The 14,120-nt window shown below is 39.6% G+C and overlaps 7 protein-coding genes across 8 annotated transcripts; 3 read left to right on the forward strand and 4 right to left on the reverse strand.

Annotated features, from left to right (window-relative positions):
• Positions 1-79: 79 nt before the first annotated feature.
• LOC135166211 (dynein axonemal light chain 4-like) lies at positions 80-880 on the forward strand. The gene is made up of 2 exons (XM_064128290.1): positions 80-297; positions 629-880. Exons 1-2 carry the CDS (start codon positions 238-240, stop codon positions 875-877), a joined length of 309 nt encoding a protein of 102 aa, XP_063984360.1. The 5' UTR covers positions 80-237; the 3' UTR covers positions 878-880.
• A 464-nt stretch (positions 881-1,344) lies between these two features.
• On the reverse strand, positions 1,345-1,674 carry LOC135165754 (dynein axonemal light chain 4-like). Its single transcript, XM_064127355.1, has one exon. It carries the CDS (start codon positions 1,672-1,674, stop codon positions 1,345-1,347), a length of 330 nt encoding a protein of 109 aa, XP_063983425.1.
• A 311-nt stretch (positions 1,675-1,985) lies between these two features.
• On the reverse strand, positions 1,986-3,591 carry LOC135166187 (large ribosomal subunit protein uL16). Its single transcript, XM_064128255.1, has 4 exons — positions 3,468-3,591; positions 3,280-3,309; positions 2,592-2,897; positions 1,986-2,376 (listed from the first exon to the last, which is right to left on the reverse strand). The coding sequence occupies exons 2-4, from the start codon at positions 3,300-3,302 to the stop codon at positions 2,046-2,048; spliced, it is 660 nt and encodes a 219-aa protein (XP_063984325.1). The 5' UTR covers positions 3,303-3,309; positions 3,468-3,591; the 3' UTR covers positions 1,986-2,045.
• A 1,129-nt stretch (positions 3,592-4,720) lies between these two features.
• Wrm1 (wurmchen 1) lies at positions 4,721-6,379 on the reverse strand. 2 transcript variants are annotated; one of them, XM_064128277.1, is made up of 4 exons: positions 6,236-6,379; positions 6,097-6,160; positions 5,402-5,638; positions 4,721-5,216 (listed from the first exon to the last, which is right to left on the reverse strand). In XM_064128277.1, exons 3-4 carry the CDS (start codon positions 5,595-5,597, stop codon positions 4,951-4,953), a joined length of 462 nt encoding a protein of 153 aa, XP_063984347.1. In that variant the 5' UTR covers positions 5,598-5,638; positions 6,097-6,160; positions 6,236-6,379; the 3' UTR covers positions 4,721-4,950. The 2 variants fall into 2 exon arrangements, with proteins under 2 accessions (XP_063984347.1, XP_063984348.1); XM_064128278.1 differs by having other exon boundaries at positions 6,093-6,160.
• Positions 6,380-6,408: 29 nt separating this feature from the next.
• On the forward strand, positions 6,409-8,419 carry LOC135166177 (splicing factor C9orf78 homolog). The gene is made up of 6 exons (XM_064128244.1): positions 6,409-6,781; positions 6,958-7,066; positions 7,175-7,323; positions 7,543-7,758; positions 7,917-8,050; positions 8,188-8,419. Exons 1-6 carry the CDS (start codon positions 6,651-6,653, stop codon positions 8,340-8,342), a joined length of 894 nt encoding a protein of 297 aa, XP_063984314.1. The 5' UTR covers positions 6,409-6,650; the 3' UTR covers positions 8,343-8,419.
• On the reverse strand, positions 8,194-14,018 carry LOC135166115 (uncharacterized). Its single transcript, XM_064128122.1, has 2 exons — positions 10,924-14,018; positions 8,194-10,803 (listed from the first exon to the last, which is right to left on the reverse strand). Exons 1-2 carry the CDS (start codon positions 12,770-12,772, stop codon positions 10,181-10,183), a joined length of 2,472 nt encoding a protein of 823 aa, XP_063984192.1. The 5' UTR covers positions 12,773-14,018; the 3' UTR covers positions 8,194-10,180.
• On the forward strand, positions 8,251-9,865 carry LOC135166179 (RING finger protein 212B). The gene is made up of 5 exons (XM_064128246.1): positions 8,251-8,388; positions 8,615-8,772; positions 8,854-9,035; positions 9,326-9,549; positions 9,638-9,865. Exons 1-5 carry the CDS (start codon positions 8,357-8,359, stop codon positions 9,852-9,854), a joined length of 813 nt encoding a protein of 270 aa, XP_063984316.1. The 5' UTR covers positions 8,251-8,356; the 3' UTR covers positions 9,855-9,865.
• Positions 14,019-14,120: the final 102 nt, after the last annotated feature.

A 14,120-nucleotide genomic window follows, 5' to 3' on the forward strand; every position in this document is an offset into this window, starting at 1 on the left:
TTCTTCTCCCAAGGGTTAATAATTATACCATTAAAAAATATTTTTGTCGAGTGTCTCAAGCTCCCCGGGTTTACGCATGCGTTGAATTATTCACCCTCATCCCCTGGACCTTCAGAGGGGTTGTCAGCCACCTCCAAACAAAAACATCCCCACCCATATGACTCACAGTGATTAGATCCTCGATCAGCATTAGTGTTAAATTCTCTCTCTCGAATTAACTCTGTGCTCGGGTAAACGATGACGGAAGTCAAGAAGGACGACGTCGTCAAGATTCTGCACACCTACCCCCTGTGTCGGGTGAGTTTCCATCAATTTTTATGTATTTGGGGACGATATTCCTGGTTTATTGATCAGTAAACAATTCCTCGTATCCAAGAACACGTTTTAGATGAAAAATTTCTTGAAAATATTGCAGGATCACAAAATCCACAGTATTATTTAAACATTAGACTGTTAATTCTTTCTGTTTTATTTTTTATATTATTATTATTTTTAGATGTATTTAGAGCTCGATGTCGTGGACGATTGCACGTGAATGTTCCGGAATATGTTCTGATATTATTTCGTTGGGGTAAATTTTATTGCAAAAATAAATTTCAATCCACATAATATTGTTAATTTATTACAGAAATGTGACATGACAGACGAGATGAAGCAGGAAGCTATGGAATTGTGCGTAACGGCGGCTGAAAAATATGCCGACAATTATGAAAATGTTTCACGAATGATCAAGGAGACGATGGACAAAAAATTTGGCGCCTCCTGGCATACGGTCGTCGGCGAGGGGTACGGTTTCGAGATAACGTATCAGTTAAAACATCTCCTGTACATGTACTGTGCGGGGAATTTGGCAATTTGCATATGGAAATCGGCTTGAAAAATTATCGTACACATGAACAATCGGAGATGGAATGGGGTGAGAGTGTAATAATAATTAAGAAAAATATCTCAGGATGACAATTCACTATTAATCGTAAGGAAATTCTTATCAATAGTGCAATCACGTGGAGAAATTTGTTATATCCCTGAATCCTCTTTTTACCATAAAAATGAAAAAGCAGTTAATTTAATTTTTTAAGCTAAAATTAATGGAATGAACTGGAGAATAAAAATACTATATGAAGAGAAGATTAATAAATCAATGTGATTAATGTTGAAAAATCATTTTTCCTCCCTTGACACTCATTACAGCCAACGACTTTCGATTTCTTAATTAATTCGAGTGATGCATGATTTTTTTTTAATATAAAAAAGCGAGTGATAGATAATTAAGTCAGCAACGAGTTAATTTTGAGTGAAAAAAAATTCGCACTCGTGCTAAAGACAACAAATTAATTTTATTAATCAACTGTTGAATCCCGCAACAGTTCTGAAGATCAAAACAGCGATATTTCCCCCAGTGTACATAAGCATCATGCTGTTCCTCTGATAGATGACAGAGAATCCGTAGGACTCTCCAATGATTACCTGAAAGGGCGGTCCGAACTTCTTGTCCAGGTCGTCTTTAATCATCTTCGCCGCGTGCTTGTAATTATCGGAAAATTTCTCGGTGGCGGTGACGCACAACTCGAGGGCTTCCTGCTTCATCTCCTCGGGCATGTCCGAGGACTTGCAGACGGGGTAGGTGTGGAAAACCGGGGGGATTACCTCTTTCTTCACTTCGCCAGTCGCCATGATGGATTCTCCAACATTCGATGAGAAGTTGGCTCAGTAATTTCATTTTTTTTTCGATACACCTGAACGGAAAGTTCGTACTCTAGTCTCTGGGTGGAAAAGGGCTCATCTTTCTCCATTTTTGAAGCAGAAAAACTTTTTCTTTTTTTACGAAATGATCAATCCTTGAGTCACCAATGATTGTTGTCTCTGTGAGACCCTATCAGCCATAAAACTTTCTATTTACGCTTTAGACCCCTCTACGTCAACACAAATATGTCCATAAACTCCCTATATCTTGTAGAGGGTGATAAAATAATAAAAATCGACAATAAAATTTTTCAATGTTTTTTTTTTATTCAATTATCGATGTCCAAAAATGATCAAATTATTCAGGCTGTCGACAAGTACTCTCTGAACTTCTTCCACGCGTCGAGGGGTCCGTGCTCGGGTAGATACTTGACGTTGCAGCCATCGGGAGCAAGACGTCCAGCAGCCTTGAGCTCCTCGTACTCAGCGCGATCGTACTTGGTGAATCCCCATTTTTTGGAGACGTAAATCTTCTGACGACCTGGGAACTTGAACTTGGCACGTCTCAGTGCCTCGATAACGGAGGCCTTGTAACGGTCCGAAGACCTCACACTCATGATTGGCTGGCCAATACGAACACGAGCTACTGTACCCTGGGGCTTGCCGAAGGCACCTCTCATTCCAGTTTGGAGCCTGAAAAATATTTATAACGTATTTACATACAACTTTAACAATCGAATTCTCTTGTTTATCTCAAATGTAAATTTTGCGAAGCCTCATCTACTGATAAGAATTAATATATAATTTATATAATGATTGTTGAATTTGTAACTAACGATAAACAAAAAACAAGTGGAAGCAATCGAGTGACAGAAATAAATAAAATAAAAATCACTAATGATATTCACCTATCGGCTCCAGCACAGGACAACATTTTATTGATCCTGATAACGTGGAAGGGATGGAGTCTCATGCGAATGTGGAACTGATCCTTTCCTGCATTCTTCACCATGTATTTGTTGCAGCAAATACGTCCTGCCTCGAGGGCCTCTGAACTCAGCTGTTCGTACTCATCAGAGACTAGATGAACGCACAGTGGAAAGTCCTCAACACTCGCCTTCTTCTTACCCAAGTCGAAAATACGAATCTTCGGGTCTGGGACACCACGACAGAAACGAGATTTTGGGTAGGGTTTGTTTTTGCAGTAGCGATAGCTGTAAAAATCAAACAGATCCTCCATAAATTTATTGAGAACCAGTACTAACGACATGAAAAAGGACATTTGGATAAACAAATATTTTATTTACGGAGACATTACGACTACTAAAACGTACTGAGCATTACTTGTTTATCAATTATTGTCATCATTAATTAATTTATTGCATCATGTTGGAAAATCGAGTCGCTGGACCACTCACAGGAGGATTTCTAACCTCAAAATTCTTCGTACGTTTGTTAAAAAACATTTCACCCTTTCTCCATGAATCGTATCACTAAATTAATTAATCATCGAAGATGTCTCGGGGAAATGATTTGAGTGAATGAAAGAATATTCAAAGAAATTATTATTAAAAACAAAAGGGCATGACAACTTACCATCTCGCTGGACGACGGCCCATGATTGACCTGGAATTAGCCACAAAAAATGTCAATTAATCCAAAAAATATATCGAACACCGTTTTGTCCAAATATCAATCGTTCCAATAATCAGAGATTAAAATTGTAAAACGAAATGATTGCTGTTAAATAAATGGAATTAAGACACAATAATTGTTCCACGTACCGATCCCTCAGCAACTTCTTTAGGGAAAAGGAACGTCCGTTCGGAAATTGTCGGTAAAGATCGTAGAAACTAACACAGATTGTCGATGTGATTGAAAACGACACGGGGTTTCATGGAGGGGTCTGTAGATGACGTTGCAATGTCATGTGGCGATTCATGGTAAGGTAGATCCCAGTGTCACCGACGGAACGGGCGCCCCGTTAACTAAATATTTAAATTGAATTGAATAAGGACTAAAAAATATTCGAAAGTATATTAACAATCGATAAGTTAATTAGTGGTAGCCGGTGTCTCGAGGGAAAATCCAGGTGGATTTAGGGAGTCGGTTCTTACGAGAGTACCTGATATCATTAATTATAATTATCCAAATTAATTAATCAAATTTTATTTGGATTCGCTCCATGTACAATACACAATTCAGTACATATTTTTTGTATTTCCAAAACCATAAAAAAGTATAAAAATACAATTGGACGGAGTATAATAGGAATGATAAAAATCAGAGCCTAGTGCATTGTTGTGCTGCATCAGATCATCGAAGTCTTCCTTAGATTGCAAATCAAGAGAGTTAATTCTCCTTTGGTATCTTTAACATGAACAGTAGCAGGTTAAATGGTCCAGCGGATTCCCTTCCTTTCATCCTTAGCAAGTAACTCATAAATCTTATAATTAATTCGTAAGGCACTGTGTGGATATCAAGCAGAAAATCGCAGAGTTAAATATTCGTTAAAGCATTTATAAAATTGTATTAAAAGATTTTGCTTTCTTGCAATCATTAAGGGCCCCATAATTTTCAAGACTGATTTTTTCGCATCGAACATCATATCGTAAATTCTGAATAAAATCACGTTTTTCAAAATCTTAAATGATCACGTGTTTACGTCCTTTAGTTCATATTACAAATTCCGATATTTATTAATATTGTAAACCGACTTAAAAAAAATTCAACGAGTGACTTTTGTCAGTTCTTTGTAAAGGGTAATGTAGACCTAATTTTCAATTCATCCTGATGCCATCCCCCCCTCCCCCTCCAGAAATTCAATAAAAATTTCTATGCAACAGATTCTGAAATATCACGGGCATAAGCATGACCATCATCGACATACCCTGAAGTATGATAAGATCGTCTTGGTGATAACTTTTCACAGATATTTGTACCCCATTTTAACATAATCATAATAACACCAACAACAAACAGAGCGAGACAGGCGCTAGCCGGCCAAAAAATGTGGAAACTCATTTTGTTTTTAAAAAAACTGAAGATTCTCAAATTGTTGAAACTTCACTGTAATATTTGGGATAAAATTCTCTTTTTGTTTCCGTAATTCGAAACTTTGAATTAAAATTGAAGTAAGTTAATTGTTGGTGCTATAAACTCTCGTTCTCAATTGACTGTTGAGTTCTAAAACTATTTTGTACGATCAGCTACCGCTGGAGCAATTGATCAATGGACTAAAATAATTCTGTATCGTGTACTGACGATTTAAATTTCACTCTCTCGTTTGTGAAGTTCCATGTACTCTTGTGGCTGTGGTGTACCCAATCGGGAGTCGTACTGGGCCTCTAAGTCCTCTTGCACTGATTCCGGATAATAAGTTCCTTGGGAGGGATATGTTTGGGTTGAATAGGCTTGACCAGGTCGCAGGGAGTATATATGCCTGTCGTTGAAGCCTGATGTTATCGGGGCGAGATCCAGGGGTGGATTCTTGTGGGGTGTGACAACCCACAGGGGATGAATCCAACGATTTCCTTGATATGATAAAATGGAATGATTAATTTATGTCTCTTCAACTTCGAATTCATCGAAAATGATTTTTCCATATCACATTCACTTATTTTATCTGTCATTTTTATATTTTATTGATTTTTATAGCTTTTTTGAATTTAGTTTTTTGGGTTTTCTCTCAGTACATAAATTTTCGTATGAACCTCACCTGTATGTCTGTCTCGCCAGTAATGTTTGTAACGAGAGCACGTGCAACAAATGATGTTGAAGATGAATATTATTCCACCTATGATAGAAAATATGGCGACTGTCACATAGAACGGGGTAAAATTTGAATAAATCTGGTGTTCCCTGTTGTATTCGTACTCCTTCCACGCATCACGATTCGCTAACACATCTGACATTTTCTATTTAGTTATGTAGATAATTTGAGATTCACTTACGTCTGCAACCAATAAATTCATCATTTACTTTTTTAATTTCATATAAATCGCATTAAATCACCTGAAATCAAATCAACGTGCTTTACGGTCTGTTAACCATTAATTAATTACATTAAATAATTTAAAAAGCTGTTTTCCACTTGACATTTGAAAGGTAGGAAAGCACAGCCTCAAAATCTTCTACAGCACAGAAAATTCGGGACCCTATTAATAATTCTTCTCTCACTAGTCGCCTAATTACGAGAATTATCATTAATCACGTTATTCCCTTCGAAATTTCCCCCCAAATCGTCACAATTCAACAATCGAACCCAGATAGTGAACCGTAAAGTATTCTATTGTCTTTCGATTTTTGTTGAACACATAACAAAAATTCTCAACTTCAACAAAAGCCACAGGTGAATGGATGGAGTCATCAAAGGCGTGAACCAAAATCATTGAAACAGAATTACTCACGTACCAAAAATCACCACTAGTTGCTCTCGATAAAGTCGATGAACGTCGTGGTAATAGTCTCCAGCTGGCTGAAAGGTAATTGTTTTAATATTTAAAGAATTTCACAAAATAGTTTGATTGAATTTAGTCAAGTGGACGCTTACGTTCTGGATAATACGTCGAGGGTGTGTGTTTGGGACGTGTGTAGCTCTTCACTGAGTCGTAAATCGGGCGGGGCGCGTGGTCCTGGTGGTGGGGATGGAACGTCCGACATTATGGAATACAAAACGTATACGATTTATTTTTCCTTTTCACCTGCACTGCACTGCACTGTACAATTCGACCACAACGCCACCTCTTCGGGGTTCTCAAGGGCTGCGTTGGGGTCGCCCACACCCCGGGGAACATGACCTCAATTTGGTATTCCCTCTTCCAGCTACCGGTGCCCGTCAACTCATGACTAGCGCAAGTCTACCCGACACAACAATAACATAACCTCACAACAAACAACTTTGTTAATTCCTTGAAGAATAGCAGAGTCTGTGAAGAGTGCCAACTCCTGGAGATTTATTCAGGGGAATGTCCGACGAAAGCGAAAGGACAGTTGAAAAAATTGCGTTCAAGAAACGAACAAAAAACAAACCCCTCAGGAAACGTCACCAAGACTCCGACGAAAGTGATAATGAAGAGGAGAAAGAATCCTCAGTTCGGTAAATATTTTTAATAAAAAATTCAACTCTAACTCATGATGGTTAATGTAATTATTGAAAGGGGTATTATCATCCGAGTGATACCCGAGGGCCTCAGATTAATGAATATCAGGCCCCCGAGAACATCTTGGTGTTACAGCGACCTTATTTTCCTTCTGACATTAAACTTTTTCTAGGAATAAAGTGGAGGAGATGAAGACTATTCAGAAGTTGAGACAACGTCCGAATGGTGTCAACATCACTGGCCTAGCCCTTGGTGAACAAGGAACTGCTGAAGTAACTAATGTAAGAATTAGCAAAACTTATTTGCTAATGAAAGTTGTCAAACGGATGAGCATGAATTTTCTTTAATTATGAGATCATTGGCTAAAACATGCTTTCTTGCATTTTCAGTCTTCAGATCCCTTCAACACTAAAGCTGGGGGTATGGTCAACATGAAAGCCCTGAAAAATTCGAAATTCAAACAGGATGATGCCTATGACACAGGTATAGGCACACAGTTCAACGCTGAAACGAATAAACGTGATGAGGATGAAGAAATGTGGGTGAAATATTCAATTAATTTATATTATTTTTAATGTTTATACATTTTGGAGGGAAACTAATTTCAATTAATAACTGTTTGTTGAGTATCTTAATGCATTTGAAATTAGATCCTCAGATTTCTTACGGTACACAAATTGGAATTTTTAATCAGAGGATCCGATAGCAATGTTTTTGTATGTTCCTCATGTGCCATTAACTATGCTATTCTGTTTAGGGTGAAATATATTGAGGAGGAACTGTCAAAAAGGAAAAATACATTGACTAATGACCCCTCAAGTGGGCAATCTGGGGGAAGAAATTACTGCTCACCTGAAGAGGCCGCACTCCAAGCGGTCCCCGAGCATCTGAGACAGAGTTCCGCCCACAGGAGTGAGGAGATGCTGTCAAATCAAATGCTGTCGGGAATACCAGAAGTCGACCTTGGAATAGAGTAATTATATTTTTTTGCATAAGCACTGGGTTCTTGCAACTGTTATAATTAATTTATTATATTTCTAACATCCTTTCTTGAATTGTTCTTTATCTCAAGTGCTAAAGAACGTGAAATGAATTAGCATCAGAGTTAGACGAATCTATTCTCTGTTTCAGTGCAAAAATAAAAAATATCGAAGCGACTGAAGAGGCCAAGCAAAAATTACTGTGGGAGAGGCATCGAAAGAATGATGGACCATCGCAATTTGTTCCAACGAACATGGCTGTTAATTTTGTTCAGCACAATCGATGTAAGTTTGAAATTTGACGTATGTAACACCAGAATAATGTCCGGAGATCACTATCTATATAACTTAATCCCATAAAAAAATTTTATGGAGTTTCTATACGTTCCATATCCCATTGTTACTAATTTTTCATGTTCCAGTTAATATTGACGATACAAAAACGAAGAACGACACTGCAAGAGCTGAGAAAGTTGACTCGAAGGAAGACCCTAAAGCTAAACGAAAGGACAGCAGTGAAAAGGCAACCGACGATTATCACTACGAACGATTCAAAAAACAATTCAGAAGATTCTAGGCTGTTCCTCGCACATGTTAAATAATTCGATGTTTCTCAGTAATTTGTAAATAAAGAATTAAATTTTTTTCTGAGTATTTAGTGAATTAATTTAATGATCCACCCCAGTAGAATTATCGTGGGATCATCAATTGATTTACCATATTTTTGAGTGTCATCTATTTCGCTCAGATCCACTCATTTTTGGACCAATCAGAGAAACGCTGGATGATGCCAGAAGTTTTACCTGAAAAATTCGGCGGCCATTTCACATTAAAACTGTTGTGTTTTAGACCTTCATCGTTCCCACTGATCTCTCAATATTTATCGTTCAATATGGAGCTCAACTGGCTTCTCTGCAACAAATGCTTCATTCACCTGACAGAATCAAAGTCTCCATTTTCTATGACTCAGTGTGGTCATCTGTTCTGCAGGAAATGCATCTCCAAAGGTGAGAAAACAACTGAAATCCTTTGTTGAACGATTGAAGGGAGATCCTGAATTATTGGTGCATCACTTCTCCCTGTTGTAGTTGGAGATCAGTGTCCAGTCTGCAACAGAAATGGCGTCGAGTCCATTTGTCTCACAACACCCCTTCCACCAGTAATCGTCCCCATGTTCGAGGATATCGTCTCCTTGGCAGAGAGATTGGCATTGGCAGCAAAATTCCAGAAGTATCAACTGAATATTCTAGTCTATCGTGAGGAGGACTTGGTAGCCAATTCTTTTACCTTGAGGGGAGTCTTCCAGGGGGGTCATGTGACCACACTGTTCTAATCACAAACATAATAATTTTTTGATATCAATAAATCCCAAATTTCGACCTTAATTTATGATGGCCTCGTGCCATCTTGGTTTTCATAAAAATAAAAAAATTACATAGACAAGTCAATTTGGTCACGTGACCTCTCTGGAAGACATCTTTGATTTGGTTCTGGACATTCGATTTATCTCATTTCGAGCCTCAGGACTCATTATTGCTGTTTGTTTTTTTAATTCATTAGGCAAAAAAATACTCAGCACTCAAGACTGCGTACTGGCAGGTGACCAAACAGTTGGAGAAGTTGAATGAGGCGTATAACACTGTAAAGAAGGACTACACCGACATGATTGCCCGGAGCAAAGCTCCAAGTCAAACCTTCTTCAAGGAAGCTTCAAGGAATGCTCGAGTGACATTTGCCAAGCAGAATTTGGTATTCGGAAATAATCAATCAGATTCTCGCAACATGTACGTTTTTTTCCATTTTCCACTGAGGGTATTATGGACCATTCAATCATTATTATCAATTATTATTGTTATTAACCTGTTACCACAGGTATCGTCCGACTTCTGGCAACGAGTCTGAGGACTCAAACGTCTCAGGCTCAACAATTCGAGGGCTGCGCATCCCCAGAACCCCTGATGGTGTTTTCCTCATACCCACAGCAACGAGGATTCCCAGATCGGCAGGCCTCCCCACGCCAATGTCACTGGATTACGACCAGAATGGCAGAGGATATGGCAGTGATACGTCTGCCTACTCTCGCCGTTGAGAGAGTAAAAAACAAGAACTAATTCATATAATTAATTTCTCTTGTAATAAAACTACATTCGACACTTTTGAACCATTTAGGGATTTAATTTATTACGATTAACAACCCACGATATAAATATAATAAATAGTTGACTATTAATTGAACATAATTAATAATTCCAAAGTAAACGTATTTTCCATTCCTCATGTATTGATTATGTATTAATGTCAATCAATAAGACTCATTAAAGTGTATATTCATGGGAAAATAAATTGAATTAAATCAACAGTCTTTGAGAGCAAAGAACTCAATGAGAATCCCTTCAGATCCTTGACAATAATCAGTCAACCAACCATATTATCAAGAATCCACTGAACATAATGTGATACCCTGGTGTAAATCCCTGGCGATCCTTCAGCTCCACAAGTTGAATGCCCATAACTGACCACGCCATATTGCACGTAACTAGGCCTTTTCCCATACATTCCAATAGCCTGTAATGGTCCCCCACTATCACCAGAGCATGAATCCTTGTTCCAGTCACCCCCGGCGCACAGCTGTGCCTGCCAGATGGCGACATTTTTATTGTACCTGTAAAGCTTCTGGCACAAGTCATTGGCAACGATCGTTAGAGTAACTTTTTTCAGCCTCGAGCTGCTGGTGCCATTCCTCGTTGCCCCCCAGCCTGTCACCACAGCAGTGCTGGGAGTACGATAAATGGCGGAGGAATTCTGGGGATACAGTGGCAAACAAATCGGTCTTATGTAGCCAGACCGTATGTCAACCGCAGTCACCAATTTCACCAGTCCAACATCGTTCTGATATGTCACAGGGGAGTAGTGTTCATGAGCTTTTGTCTCTTTCACCGAAAATTCTTGGTACTTTGGGATGCAGTGACCCTCGCTGTCACAGTCCTCATCAGTGCTAGTGTCATATTCACCAAGTCTCACTGTTATGAGCTTTATCCCTGTGAATTGGTGAAGGTTGATTTGTTGTTACGTTGAAAATCCAATTACTATTGAAAACTAATTAATAAAATGGAGATGTTCCCCATGAGAATATTCAATAAATAAATAAAAAATCTTACCAACTGGCAGAGCAGTCAGACAATGGGCAGCAGTCAGCACGTACTTGTCACTGATCAAAGACCCCCCGCACTTGAAGTAGACTCCTTTCCGGCGGACGTTGTACTGCAACAGCGCCATCCAAGGAAACTCGTGAATCTTCGTGTCATTTCCCCCAAATATTTTGGCCTCGGGAATTGGTCCACACAACTCATGGGGCAGCAGTCTCCTCGCTCTGTTCTTGCTGGGAATCCGTTGAATCACACTCTCCACGAGGCTCTCAAACTTGACAGAAGTGATGTCCACGTTCTGGTTGATGCCACAGCAGACCCTGAAGTCAGGATTCCAGAGGCCTCCAGGACCACAGCGAGCAATCTCCAGTAGTTTTTCGTGCATTGGTAAGACGGGATTCTGTTTGTAAAGCTTCTTCAGATCCTCGCAGTCGTCTATTTTGAGACATCGGCCCAATCCTCCCCAAGGGGTTAGACAAGGAGGGGTTGGAGGTGATGGAGCTTCTACTGGGGATTGTTTATGTTCTTCTTGCTTCTTTTCTTCTTTTTTTTTCACCTCCTTGTCTTCATCTTCTTTGTTCACCTCTTCTTCTTTTTCTTCTTCTTCTTCTTCTTCTTTGGTTTCTTTTTTTCCTTCCAATTCACAACAAACTTTAGGATCCTTCCCCTCATTTCCACATCGTGATCGACGCAGATAATCCCGAGTTTCTTCTGTTTGAGGCGTCTTCTGGAGCAGCTCCATCATCTTCTGGCATTTTCTTATGTTCACACAACTCCCTTCCCTCCCAGAAAGCGAAAGACAACTGCCCTCAGTATCATTTTTCCCCATTTCCTGCGATTCGGTCACCTCTAGGAAGTGAATATTCTTCTGAATCTCTTGATCCTCGATCTCACAACAGACTTTCGGATCTCTCCCCTCAGTCCCACATCGTGATCGACGCAGATAATCCCGAGTTTCTTCTGTTTGAGGCATCTTCTGGAGCAGCTCCACCATCTTCTGGCATTTTCTTATGTTCACACAACTCCCTTCCCTTCCAGAAAGCGAAAGACAACGGCCCTCAGTGTCATTTTTCCCCATTTCATGCGATTCGATCACCTCTGGGAAGGGAATATTCTTCTGAATCTCTTGATCGTCAATCTCACAACAGACTTTCGGATCTTTCCCCTCAGTTCCACATCGTGATCGACGCAGATAATCACGAGTTTCTTCAGTCCGAGGCATTTTCCGGAGAAGCTGCAACATCTTCTGGCATTTTCTTATGTTAATACAATTCCCTTGTCTTCCAGAAGATGAAAGACAATTGTTCCCAGTGCTGGCCTTCCCCCTTCCATGCACTTGAACAACCTCAGGAAAGTGAATCTTATCTGAAGTCTCTGCGTCCCCGATCGCACAACAGACCTTCGGATGCATCCCCTCAAATCCACAATGTGAAATGTCAGCGAACTGCCCTTTCTTCAAGACATCCAACATTTTCGGACACTTTTTGATATTCACGCAGTTCCCTTCTTCCCCCAATAGTGAAATACATCTCTCCTCAGGTTCACCAGATACCTGAGTACCTGGAGATTCAGTTTTTGAGTTTATGGTAGTCTCTGATTGATGATAATTTTGGCCAGGGATACAACAGACTTTGTAGGTCAATCCATCGACTCCACAGAATGCCTGACGAAACATCATTTCGTTCATCGAAGGTAATGGATCCATGTCGAGCATTTTCCGCATTATAGGGCAGTCCTTTATGGGAACACAATCACCCAATTGTCCCCAGGGCGTCAAACAGTCCCCCAGGCCTTCGTGAATCATCAGCAAGATCAGAAATGTTGATGTCAGGAGATTGAGGCGCTGGTGTCCTTCAGACATGACGATGGTTCTAAGGAAATGTTGAGGAAATTTCTGGCACCTACCACGTGATGAAGATATTCACTGGTGTTTGGGAACTACTGGTGCAGAGCACAAAGATTTTTATGAACCCCTTCCTCAGGGAATGAAGCTGGAAGGCTGAACATCGACTAGTCAGTGTGCTTCAGTGCCAGCTAAAGACAAACTGATGAGTCTGGTAATTTGTTTAGTTCATTCCAGAGGTGGGAGACATTAATGGGATTGGAAATTAGAGGGAGGGGGCACGAAGGGACGAGTCAGATCCCCTTCAGGTGTTTTTCATGGCCAAGGGCGCCACCTAGACTTTTATGACTCCTGGAGCACAGCCGAGAGGTCTACGACGTCCGTAATAATGTCACAGGAGGACCCCAACAGACTCCAGGGGAACCCTTAGGGTCGCACCCCTGGGGTGATGGGGAACCGAATTCAGAGAATGCCATTGGAGTTTAGAGGAATCGGTGAAAAAGGTCAAACTTGCACTTTGTTTTATCTTGAGAGGCACTACATATTTTCACACGAGTTTGCGAGGTTCATTCCCCTATGGGGTTCCGAATATTTATATCCACTGGAGGGGAAACGATTATTATAGGGGTTAATGGTCATTGTCGTAAATGTCGTCATAATTTTATAATTTTTGTGAATATTTCTACAACAATGGAACGAGGGAACAATAAGTTCTTCTCCTATATTTTCTGAGTGGAGGTTAAGTCTGTCTAGGGACTTTATCACTGGTTATTTATAATTTAATTACTTACGATTAGGTGTGGCAATTATTATTGTCGAGAGGGTTAGTGTTTATTGTCGTTAATGGCAATATCTATCAGAATTCTCTTTAGGGGGAATTATTCTTCCCCCTAGATTATCAAAATGAAAGCTGCCTGCCTACTACTGTCGTCAATAATTATTCGTTATTCAATTATTTGTGTTTGTGCGTGTCAATTATTATTGAAAGCTCCAGTGGATATCGAATGAATTGATTTCTGAGACTGTTTGAAGTACTGGTCAGTTCATCCTGTCGTTAAAAACCAACTGCAGTAGATGAGGTAATGAAAATTGAATCAGAAACGTTGTGATTACTTTCAACATTCAATAACATTAAAAGTCACGAATGGAGGAAATTCTGGAGTGTTTTTCTTCATTCATTCGCCATTTCACCTTTATTTTTCGCAAAAATTAAGCTATTCATTTCAGGAGAGGTACATCACTCCCTTTCATACCGACGGTCGGCATTCCGGAAATTTCGTGAAAAATATTTCCGAACAAATGACCGGAAAAATGTTGAGAAAAATTCTCTTCTAAAAAAAAATACGAAATTTAATTTTGCGAAATT

Source organism: Diachasmimorpha longicaudata, chromosome 9, assembly GCF_034640455.1.
Source record: "Diachasmimorpha longicaudata isolate KC_UGA_2023 chromosome 9, iyDiaLong2, whole genome shotgun sequence".
Classification (NCBI taxonomy): Eukaryota; Metazoa; Arthropoda; class Insecta; order Hymenoptera; family Braconidae; genus Diachasmimorpha; species Diachasmimorpha longicaudata.

What these genes read in the sequence shown, in the direction of transcription:
- LOC135165754 (XM_064127355.1), bottom strand. Translation starts at nt 1,674, where the DNA reads ATGGCGACTGGCGAAGTGAAGAAAGAGGTAATCCCCCCGGTTTTCCAC.
- LOC135166115 (XM_064128122.1), bottom strand. Translation starts at nt 12,772, where the DNA reads ATGTCTGAAGGACACCAGCGCCTCAATCTCCTGACATCAACATTTCTG. An exon ending in TCTGACTGCTCTGCCAGTTG is followed by an intron (nt 10,804 to 10,923) that starts GTAAGATTTTTT and finishes ACCAATTCACAG; the next exon opens with GGATAAAGCTCATAACAGTG.
- Wrm1 (XM_064128277.1), bottom strand. Translation starts at nt 5,597, where the DNA reads ATGTCAGATGTGTTAGCGAATCGTGATGCGTGGAAGGAGTACGAATAC. An exon ending in CTGGCGAGACAGACATACAG is followed by an intron (nt 5,217 to 5,401) that starts GTGAGGTTCATA and finishes TATCATATCAAG; the next exon opens with GAAATCGTTGGATTCATCCC.
- LOC135166177 (XM_064128244.1), top strand. Translation starts at nt 6,651, where the DNA reads ATGTCCGACGAAAGCGAAAGGACAGTTGAAAAAATTGCGTTCAAGAAA. An exon ending in GAGAAAGAATCCTCAGTTCG is followed by an intron (nt 6,782 to 6,957) that starts GTAAATATTTTT and finishes AACTTTTTCTAG; the next exon opens with GAATAAAGTGGAGGAGATGA. An exon ending in GAAGTCGACCTTGGAATAGA is followed by an intron (nt 7,759 to 7,916) that starts GTAATTATATTT and finishes TCTCTGTTTCAG; the next exon opens with TGCAAAAATAAAAAATATCG.
- LOC135166211 (XM_064128290.1), top strand. Translation starts at nt 238, where the DNA reads ATGACGGAAGTCAAGAAGGACGACGTCGTCAAGATTCTGCACACCTAC. An exon ending in ACACCTACCCCCTGTGTCGG is followed by an intron (nt 298 to 628) that starts GTGAGTTTCCAT and finishes AATTTATTACAG; the next exon opens with AAATGTGACATGACAGACGA.
- LOC135166179 (XM_064128246.1), top strand. Translation starts at nt 8,357, where the DNA reads ATGTTAAATAATTCGATGTTTCTCAGTAATTT. An exon ending in CAGGAAATGCATCTCCAAAG is followed by an intron (nt 8,773 to 8,853) that starts GTGAGAAAACAA and finishes TCCCTGTTGTAG; the next exon opens with TTGGAGATCAGTGTCCAGTC. An exon ending in TCTATCGTGAGGAGGACTTG is followed by an intron (nt 9,036 to 9,325) that starts GTAGCCAATTCT and finishes TTAATTCATTAG; the next exon opens with GCAAAAAAATACTCAGCACT.
- LOC135166187 (XM_064128255.1), bottom strand. Translation starts at nt 3,302, where the DNA reads ATGGGCCGTCGTCCAGCGAGATG. An exon ending in GGCCGTCGTCCAGCGAGATG is followed by an intron (nt 2,898 to 3,279) that starts GTAAGTTGTCAT and finishes TGATTTTTACAG; the next exon opens with CTATCGCTACTGCAAAAACA. An exon ending in TCCTGTGCTGGAGCCGATAG is followed by an intron (nt 2,377 to 2,591) that starts GTGAATATCATT and finishes AATATTTTTCAG; the next exon opens with GCTCCAAACTGGAATGAGAG.